The 10,875-nt window shown below is 42.9% G+C and overlaps 1 protein-coding gene and 1 pseudogene across 1 annotated transcript; both read left to right on the top strand.

Annotated features, from left to right (window-relative positions):
• Nucleotides 1-3,390: 3,390 nt before the first annotated feature.
• On the top strand, nt 3,391-6,408 carry LOC135671644 (NADH-ubiquinone oxidoreductase chain 4-like). Its single transcript, XM_065179875.1, has one exon. The coding sequence runs from the start codon at nt 5,571-5,573 to the stop codon at nt 6,096-6,098; it is 528 nt and encodes a 175-aa protein (XP_065035947.1). The 5' UTR covers nt 3,391-5,570; the 3' UTR covers nt 6,099-6,408.
• Nucleotides 6,409-7,257: 849 nt separating this feature from the next.
• Nucleotides 7,258-10,510, top strand: LOC135671643 (NADH-ubiquinone oxidoreductase chain 4-like; annotated as a pseudogene).
• Nucleotides 10,511-10,875: the final 365 nt, after the last annotated feature.

The raw sequence follows: 10,875 nt of genomic DNA, 5'->3' as shown, positions 1-10,875 counted from the left end.
ATGTCTTTCCCGTATTAGAGTATTACTTTCCTGTGAACAACACTCCGCTACCAGTATTATTCGCTTTAGTTTCATTCTCACTTTCCATTTCACCTTGCTTTAAAGCAGCATTTGACTCATCGGGCTTACTTTCCCGTCTCTGATTGCTACTAACTTGTACATTAGTCTGTCCTTTCTTGATTCTATTCTCACTTTCTTTGTTTCCAAGCTAGAACCACTGCTGCCAGGGAATAATTGAGCACCGCCCAACGACTTGAACTAACGATAACAAGAGTAAACCCACTGATAGTAAGCATAGGGCTCGGTACTAAAACTTAACTAACTGTACAAAAGGACGGGACCCGGAAACATGGAATTGCACTGTGAACTAGCAGACCAATACCGCCGCAAATAAGGATTGAGCTAGTGCCAAAACATACATTAACCCTGGGTACATACATAACCTGGGCTTTCAACCTAACACTGTTGACTTAGCGGGCTCAACACCCTTTGAACTTATTGCTTTGTTTGCCAATCAATCAATCACCGTAACCTCATTCTTCAACGCCATGCCTCTCCTCTGATTTGGTTGTAGCTTTACCTTAACCGGAGCATGAGAAAAGATAGACAAAATAGCTTCCTTTCCTTCTTAAGAGCACATAGCACTAGGTAGGTTCAGAGCACTAGGTAGGCATGGTGGAATTCTTTGCTTTGAGTGGAATGATGCCTTTGTAGTTGAGAGCACTACTAGCTAGTTGGTTAAGAGCACCACTAGGAGTTCACCTTCTTCCTTTCTTACAGTGCAGGAGTTACCTGATTCCTTTCCTACTTGTTCGTTTCATTCTTACTTGAGAGCTAGTATTAGCTTGTCGGGTTGGTGAGATAGAAAGAGCCCTGACTTTGGTAGTTACTAATTCTATTACTTCATACTTAATGCACTATATAATACCCATTCTTTGTATACGACTTGATATTCAGAGTATATCTCCTAATACGCTATATCGTACCGTACCTGTTCTTATTACTTGAAAGCTGAAACCAACCTCATTCCTCTACTCTGACTTTCAAGGTTCATTCTTTATTTCCAGCGGACTTCTTCTATTACAAAATGAGGCGTTGGGGGGCGTAGTGAAGTTCATTCTATTATTCAATGAAGGGGGCACGGCTAGAAAGGGCACATAAGTGTTACTAAGATCTATCAGACCTGCCGAATTCTTCTATTTCTTACTACGCGGAGTTCCATTCAATTCACACTTAAGAGTGGAGAGCGCAGTTACCCTCTTCTGGTGAGTTACCCGCTCTGCTTCTATTATACCTCTTACCCGCTCTGCTTCTATTATACTTCTGGCTAATTTCAATTCAAACCTTTTTACTGTCATTCTTCTGTGTACAAGTTTCCTACTTTAGAGTGGAATTCTCACTTTCATCTAAAAGCACTGGGTTGGCGAGGAGGAGTGGAATTCTCACTTTAGAGAAACAGCACTAGGTTAGCTATATAGAGGTCAATTCTTGCTTTTTAGTTGCACTAGGGTTGGCGAGGGCGACGACGAAAGGACTTGCAGCAGTAAGTATATTAATAGGGCTTTCCCCTCTTCTTACCTCATTTTAGGATTTGGAAGATAACATATACGTTCGATTCGCTGTGGGCATACTCCTTGCCTATTCCCGGGTGCAAGAGCTGTTACTGAAGCTACTACCTTGACCATCTATAGGGAAAAAGGAAGGGCTCACTGTGTCAGAGCTTCCATGTTGCTAGCTTCAATTAAGGCAAGCAAGTAGTGTTATGGGGCCCCTCTTGTAACACTTAACAGCAAGCAACTACTTTACCGCTACTCTGGTAATAATACATATAGTTTACTTACCACTACTCCTATGGTAACCAGTCAAAGAATCCAGGCATAACTCTGAGGCATTGATAGAAGAGAGAGGCTAGCGCTACTGCTTCTAAGAATGTAGTTACTACCTATAAGAAAAGGATGAAAACACTGTAAACAAGACTGAAAACGACTTACAAGTTGTAGATTCACACTCTCACACAGGAATAAGTCATTTAAGGAGAAACTGGAACCCGGGGATCGAACAAGCAAGTCAGTGAATTACCCCAGGAAGAAAGGATGAAATGCAAAAAAGAAAGACGGAAACGCGACCTATACATACCTAGTAGCTTTCACTGTAAACTTGGAATTGAGCTAACAATAACAAGGATTTCACTATGACTGATTAGATTGAAGCTACTGCCTTAAAGCCTTGGCTTGTAAACAAAAACTCCAGATCTCGCTTCTTAACACCCGCATCGGATAAGTTTGCTGTGAAAAGTACTTTCAGTCTGACACTCCTTAGTAAAAGTCTTGCTCTTTAATGCACAAAGCCAGTATTACACCCCTGTCCCCCAGTCTGTAACTCACTTATAGAATTATGAAACCCCCACACCGCTTGCATTCTCTATATTGTTCCTAACACCCTGGCTAGGAGTCTGATCTAGGTCAGTAGAAGACCAATAGTTGTAGTGGTCAGACTTATAGTTTTAGTAAGAACGAAAGAAAGTAGTAAAGGAATGGTAGGAGGAATGAGAGATAAGAACTAAACCCTGTAATATAAGAATAGGTGAATGCCCAGAGGAATTGAACTACTGTTCCCGAGTAGTAAATACAGAATTTAGTAATAGGATATAGAGTCGCAGCTAAGAATTGTCTTGAGTTGTCCAAAAGCCTTACTTGTTCAACGCCCCTGCCTTACATGCCTTAGTTAGCGCCTTCCTTTCCTGTCTATCAAATTATAACGACTGCTTATAATACTTGTTCTTTAGAAATATAATCCAGAATCAAACTAGTGATAACAACGCTATATCTCTAGGGAAGGAGTAGGGAATTGAACACTGCCCCAAAAAATGTAACTATAAAGGAATTCAACATCAACAGAAGAATCGAACTCAGAAGAAGGAATTTCATAATCCAGAATTCACTATAGTAGCCCGAGCCTTGCTTATTGGACTTATTCTTACTAAAGAGGAACATTCTCGATCTGTTACTCATTAACTCCACTCTTGCTTGTTAGCTCTATAGCCTCCTGCTCCTAGCTTGAATTCTTGTACGAGGGGCTCTAGCTCTAAGACTAATACCCTAGGTTATGAGACTTCATAGGAATATCAGTATAAGGTAACTACTAGGACAGAACACAGGGGCGGAACACGACTAGAATAGAAGACTTGAACCACCAAGCAAGAATCCAAGACACAACCCCCGAAGCCGGATTGACTATAGTATTGGTACAGGAGTGAAGGAGGTATGTTAACTGCTTACATTAAACCCCTATGGCTCATGATTCTCTTTAGTGAATTCCTCCTGACTGAGAGGGGAAATCAGAGTTGACATTGAAGAGGAGAGTTCGGATAGCCCTTACTGTTAAGAGTTTAGTTAGGAAGTAAAGCATTCAGGTCAATTCTGATAGGGTTTCTTACTAGGTTATACTACAGTAGTTGCTTGTTTTAGCCTAGGAGATACCTTTTCATCTTTAATAACTGAATGAGGCTAATCTACTTATGCTCTGAACCAACCTAGCTAGGGCTATGAAAACTAAGAATTCCACACTATGAGTTTCCTTACTACTTGTCTGCTTGGCCCTTAATCAAGTTATATAGATTTTATTAGACTTTGTCTGTAGAGCGTCAGTATTGGGGAAAGATCAGTCAAAACATTAGCGGCCCTTTAGCGACACCTGTGTTCGCCTCCTCGGCTAATTCTCTAGTTTTGTCAACTGCCCTTTCTTCTCCAGTAATTAATTAACCTTACCTTCCCGAAACACCTCTACTTTGGCACCATGTATAGAAGTGAGTTACCCAACTGCTTTATATCTCACTTATGTTTCTTATCCTGTACCCGCTCCCCTAGTATCTAATGTATCTAATGCGCTAGATCTCTTACCTGCTTAAGTGGTTTTCTACCTTACTACTAAGCTTGTCGTCTTGTCTTCTTGTCGTCTTGTCTATCCGTTGCTTAGCCCCTTGTTTCATCGTATCTATAGGCAGTATCAAGTAGGGAAGCAGTTTCGTAAGAAGTAGAGGCCAGGCCAAATGAGATGGTATTTCCTTAGAAGAGGGAGAGATCTAGTCCTGATTAGTTTACAGTTGCCCTGGTTGAATCAGTATTTATTGCCATAGGAGAGGCCGGGGCAGTATAAAAAGAAGAAACAGTAGACTTGGATCTTAAAGCTAACTATCCCTTTGAAGACTCCCAATCAATCAGCGAGTAGGAGAATCAACCATATACTTATTTAAGAAGGAAAGAAAGTGTAGTAGTTTGAGAAGCAAAAGAGAAGGATAAGGATTAAGAAAAAGAAAAGAAGTTGTTTCAAGAGCAGTTGAGGAAGAAAGACCATAAGCCGGGGAAGACCTTAGAGAAATCCTAATAAAGATCATAAGCCGGGGAAGAACTGAGGATTCTCTTTCTTACCATGCCTACCCAGAATCTGGCTCTTTCAACTCATTAGTGACTTTCTTTCTTGCGTGTTCATTCCTTGGTGTTGCTTGCTCTGTTCTGTTTACTTTGGCATTAGTTTCTCTTTGTTCTGCTTCCTTTCCTTTCGAAAGAAACCTTCCTTCTCCCACGAATGCGTTTGCTCTTAAGGATGAAGCCGGCGTGTTTTCTTGTTAGTTAGTCTGGGAGGTAGCACATTCTCCTCGTGGATATTTGGTATCTCAGATCTAATAAGGTAATGACTTTCTCAAAAGAGCGAAACTCCAGGATGAGAAGACTGTTGACACTCCCTTTGAGCTTAACGTTAAACTCCTAATTACTGATGGCTCACCATTATCTGATCCGACGCTGTTGAGTTTCTCTTTAGATCTCTCGCCCATATATTGCCTTGGCTCTTCCTAATAAAGATAGATAGTAAGCCTTTCATAAAGATAGATAGTAAGCCTTTCATAGCAGCGCCCTCGGTTAGTTCACCTTTCCGCTGTTTATAGGATTCTTAGTTAAAGCTGTTCATCGGATTCTTAGATATATAGTAAGCTTTTCTCGAGCCTTAGTTTTTCCGTCATCGTCCTCTTTAGGGTTCCGTGATACTACTGATGCCGATTGGGCCTTAAGATGGGTGCTCAACAACAAAACAGGACATTGCTTAATATATTATATAAATCTTATAGAGTTCTACTAATCTAATAGAGAAATCTTATAGAATAGAGTTATTATAGAGTCGATAAATCTTATAGAGTTATTATAGAGTCAAATAAGATATTAATAGAGTTATTATAGAAAGATATTAATAGAGTTATTATAGATATTAATAGAGTTATTATAGATATTAATAGAGTTATTATAGAGTCAAATAAGATATTCTATATTCCAAGTAAGAAGGTGCGTGCATACTTTGGCAGGGCCCCACTACTTCTTAATTCTGGGCAGTGTAGCCTGATTACTTTACATCTAACTAGGCGAGAGGTTAACCTAACCCTCTTAGCAATTTCAGCATAACGGTGTTTAGTTTCAGCTGACTTTCCCATCCAAAAAACCCCTATAGTGTGTTTTTTCATTCTAAGCTGCTATATCTTTCTACTGTTGTCAACAACTCTTTTTCATGTTTGATTCTCCTCTATGTTAGAACATATCAGTTATTCCGATCTAAATCTAAGTGGTCTTATTCTGTGTCCTGTGCTAGGAAGCATAACTCCTCTTTTGATTCCCAATTCAAGAATACGACCGATACGCTTGATTGGTCTGTGCGCTTCTCTTATTACTTTTTTGTATCCCCCTGTTCTTCGGATACAATTCGATCCTTCTACGGCCAAATCTCAATTTGTGGAAAGGCTTCGATGGCTTCCTTATGAAAACATCCATTATTATATTGGTATAGACGGTCTTTCATTATTCTTCGTGATATTGACGACATTACTTATCCCTATTTGCATTTCAGTGGGTTGGTCTAGTATAAGACATTTTGGTAAAGAATATATTATATCATTTCTAATTCGTGAATTTCTAATGATCGCCGTGTCCTGCATGCTGGATCCTCTACTATTCTATGTTCTTTCCGAAAGTGTGCTAATCCCTATGTTGTGCGGAGCTAAGCATCTTCTATTCGCTGGGAGAAAGCTTTTCCTCTGCAGGGGCCTTGTGCAGTAAACCCTCTATGGGCGGTCCTCCGTCGTCGTAAAGTGGTAAAGGTCCCCGCGAAGCTTTCGGGAAGAGGGGTAGTCTTGTGCGTAAGCATAGCATTTCTGGTCGAACCACCGAACCACACATCTTTTTGGATTTCCGGGTACTTAGTTGGTAACTCGTAGGACCTCGACCCGCCTACTCGGGTCTTGTATGGATATGCAGGAAGGGGTGCTCCTAGGTGTGTTTAGGGGATGTGTTTGTTCGCGAGAATGGATTCCTCGTCAAGTCAGGGGGGTGTAAACACACTTGCGCGAATTCGGGTAACGGCTACAAGGGAGAATCAATCTTGATAGGAAACAGTATCCGACCAGGGATGGACGTAAACTCGTAAGCTACCGAGGATAGGGATAATCGTTCAGGTCTTATTGCTTATGAAACACGCCCGCCACAGCAGGCAGGTTGCTTCCTCTGTCCGTGGAGCTCTTGGCGAGGATACCTTAGGATAAGTTGCTAAAACATACAGAGGGGAGCCGTTCCGTATAATTCCGAATAAATACAGTTGGCAGCAGAGCAGGTGGAGACATTTCTTTGGCCCACTTCATCAAAAAAAAGAGATAATGCTGGCAGGGTAGAGCTCGGCAGAGGGTTCGAGAATCTAAGGTGCTGTACTAAACTCATGATGAAGATCCTACTAAAGAGCGTGCATGCATCTCTATACAAGTGGAGGCCAGAAAGATCAAACCAATTTCACCGCTCAGCTCACATCACAGTAGTAGTTGTTGCGTAAAGGCAGTCAGTCGGAACCATAAGGCAATTACTTTAACCTAAATCAGTACTCACTTTATTGGTTCTAAATCAGTACACACTTTCTTGGTTGGAACTCTCCATAGATTTCTAGATCCGCAGCGTGAGCAACTCTACTGTGCGTTACATGTGCTCTACAAGCAGCAGCACTTAATAAGTCTTCCCATAAGCCAATTTCTCTTCTTTATTTGGAAGACTGGCGGTTTCGAAAGGCTAGGTTTCTGGTCGGGCCCACTAAAACTAGTCCGGCAAGCTAGTGAGCGGTTCTTTCGGGCGCAGGCATCTCCTACTCTGCAAGCTGCATTGTTCGCCATCACCCAAAGAAGCAAAAGATTCTAGAGTCAAGGCAGAAAAGACAAGCATAACAGAGTTTGGTCTAATGACAAGGGCCTCAGACGGAAGCTCGGGACGGAGCCGTATGATGCGGAAGTCTCACGTACGGTTCTCTGAGAAGGGATTGGCTACCCACAGGAGCTTCGACCAACCCGGTAAGGTCAATTCCGCTTTGGGGCCACCCCTTACTCTACTATTATTATAGGTGTCTGGGGTTCGAGACAAAGAAAGATCAAGGCAGCATATCTTTTTTTCCTATATACTTTACTTGGATCCGTTTTTATGCTATTAGCTATTCCGTTGATTCTTCTCCAAACAGGAACTACAGATTTACTTATCTTATTAACCACATCATTTAGTGAGCGGCGCCAAATTCTTCTATGGATTGCTTCTTTCGCGTCTTTCGCCGTCAAAGTTCCTATGGTACCAGTTCATATTTGGTTACCCGAAGCCCATGTAGAGGCACCTACGGCTGGATCCGTAATCTTGGCAGGAATTCCTTTAAAATTGGGAACCCACGGATTTCTAAGATTTTCAATACCCATGTTTCCCGAAGCTACACTTTATTCCACTCCTTTCATTTATACTCCTAGTGCTATTGCTATAATATATACTCCCTCGACCACTTCAAGACAGATCGATCTTAAGAAGATCATTGCCTACTCCCCGGTTGCCCATATGAATCTGGTTACTATTGGTATGTCTAGTCGGGCGGCGGCCGTTAGGTCACCTATTTTCTTTTATAGACACACAAGCAAGACCAAAACATGTGTGCCGGGCTTGCGACCCATCAACCTACTAGCAATAGGGGAGAAAACATAGCATGTCGCAACTAAAGCGTCGATTCGAGGCATCAGCATAACACAGCCGGCTGTGCCAAAAAGGACGGGAAGAGGGGACGGCCCTACGCGCATACAGCAACAGCACCGGCTATACAAAGTCCTAATTAATCTCATCTTTCAGTTGACTTTCCTTTTTCCCACAAGCAAGGCAAGGGAATAATAATAGTTGGGCACGGCGAAGCGAGCGCTTCTAGCTCATTAACAAGCTTCGCTTCCTTCTTATTGTGGCGGAAATGAACGAAGAGATTCACTTCATTTTTCAATCTAGCGAGATTCACTTCATTTTTCAATCTCTTAATAGATAGATGGCCTGATCCGTTCTGATAGATCGAAAGAGTAGGAATCGATAGAGAAGAAAGAGGGCAATCCTAAGGTTCTGCACTTAAGTCAGCTGCGATAGAGAAGAAAGAGGGCAATCCTAAGGTTCTTCCCACATTTCTATCCATTGATGAGACAATCTATCTATCTATTATGGATCCATCTTCAATAATTCGATATGTATCTTAACTTCTGGAGTCCACATCGTATGTATAGTGCCGCAGGCCAGCTCATTTCTCTTATCCATCGGTCCAATGCACTGGGCTCATCTCATGGAGGGCCAATTTCTGAGTGTTGCTCTGCCGCCTCTAAGCATTCCCCGGCATCGTCCCACACTGAAAGAAAGATCGCTCTGCCACGACCCGACCAGTAGGTCCGCTAACATAAAGCGAGGAGTTGAGCCTGAACTGGCTAAACCGAAGTCACTTTCGTAACCATACTTCCTACAGCTAACATGTGTCCTGCGGGAACGCGCAGCGCAAACGTTAGCTCCTCGAATCCCACGATAGCCAGCGGGGACCAAGTGGTAAGGCCATGATCAGCAGTGGAAGGAATAACTCATTCTTCTATTGGGGACAGGTGCACGAACGACAACTCCAAATGTAACACATCCGTAACCTACCTACAATTTAGGTGGCACCAGCGAGATCCAGCCCACAGAGCAGTTAGGTACTTCGTGTCGCGGCTTCTCCACTCCGCAGCGGTCTCTTTCACTTCACTTGCCTTCCCACGGGCGAAGCGAATGGGCGCCAGTGTGCCGTGGGTCAGTTTCGTGGCGGGGGGACAGATAAATACCTCAATAATTCCTCTTTTCTTTAAAAGCTCCTTCGGACCCTTGCTTTCCTCTTTTCTTTAAAAGCTCCTTTCCTTGCTTCTAGAGTTCGCAGCTTTTCCCAGGCCAAAGGAAGAAGGGCTTGCTCGGCGGCGTGTGTGAAATTCCGTACAATACAAACTCAAACTAAACCAAAGCAACAGGGCAACTAACCATAGAAGCTAGAAGTCAACCAAGTACTAGAGCCTATAGTAGGTATAATTCCAGTTCATTATATTTAGGTTAGTTGTCGGCCGTCACGACATGTTGTTGATATTGATTTAGTTTACGGGAGGCAGAGACTACCACGGAATCCATCAATAAACCACCAGTTACCTTCGTCACGACTCTTTCCTAAGGCTTTCAGCTCCTTAATCTCATCTCAAGTGAGTGGCCGTTGGAGCACGTAGGAATGCCGACCACTACATAAGCCGCTAGCGGAGAAAGCTCTTCCTTCGAGCTTCCCTTCATTTGCTTCACGGGAGTCGCACACAACACTGTGCTGGAAGTCAGAGGGCCCATACTACCTTCCTAACCCTTTGCTCCGAGGTACCTCCGAACGGAAAGCGCCTTCTAATCAACTTGGCAGAAGGGAAGGGGCCTATTTCTTTTAATGAACCCTAAAGATTTCACACTACCTAAACCCAGAGCCAATCCACTAGTGGTCCTGCCACCACGCCGCAGAACGGGAGCTCGTGTGTCACCTTGGATTTCAGGCACTTTCCATAGTAGATCCGAATAAGGGCAGAACTTCTTTACGTTCTCATAGTATGTCATGTCGTCTCGTCCTCGCCGAATAGTACCTATGCACAGTGTTCCGGTTCACTGATAAGGAAGATAGAGTTTGGGTATGGGTCGTCAATGTTATACTCTATAACCGCCACACGGGGATAAAGATGCTTCACTCAACACTTTGCTCCCCAGGTGAAGTACTCTTTTCTAATTGGCTGGGAAAGGACTCATTTCTAATTGGAAGAAATTAGTAGCTTGGCGGTTCTAACAAGTTCTAACAGTCAAACTAGCGGCCCTGCCGCGCAACACGAGATCTCTTATACAACTCTCGATCCCACAGAGCGGAACGACCAGCTAAATCCGTTTAGTTAGAAAGCCGTATGATAGGTTTTCACTTTCTTGTACGGTTCGGGGGGTAATCTTAGTACTCAAGGGGAATAATTGGCTCTATCGAACATACAGGGAATTGGAGGTAGCATTCTACCGATGTCAAGTCATGGACTGGTTCCTCCAGCCCTTTTTCTATGTGTTGGTGTTCTATATGACCGACATAAGACTCGACTTGCTAGATATTATGGAGGTTTAGTGAGCACCATGCCGAATCTCCCTACCATTTCCCTCTCTTCCACTTTGGCTAATATGAGTTCACCTGGCACTAGCAGCTTTATCGGGGAATTCTCAATCTCAGTAGGAGCTTTCCAAAGAAATAGCTTAGTTGCCACATTAGCAGCGCTTGGGATGATATTAGGCGCAGCGTATTCCCTATTTCTATATAATCGTGTGGTTTCTGGAAATTGCAAACCTGATTTCCTACATAAATTCTCCGATCCCAATGGAAGAGAAGTTTCCTTTTTTCTACCTTTTCTTGTTGGAGGGGCGACCGTACGTTGAACTACCAAAATGAATAGGGTTAACAAATGTGATCATTACATTGTAGGTGCTTGCGATGGGACGGATGCGA

The sequence above is a fragment of the Musa acuminata genome, unplaced genomic scaffold (assembly GCF_036884655.1).
Source record: "Musa acuminata AAA Group cultivar baxijiao unplaced genomic scaffold, Cavendish_Baxijiao_AAA HiC_scaffold_1146, whole genome shotgun sequence".
Taxonomy (NCBI): Eukaryota; Viridiplantae; Streptophyta; class Magnoliopsida; order Zingiberales; family Musaceae; genus Musa; species Musa acuminata.
Note: the sequence above shows the minus strand (reverse complement) of the source record. Positions and strands in the feature narration are given on the sequence as shown.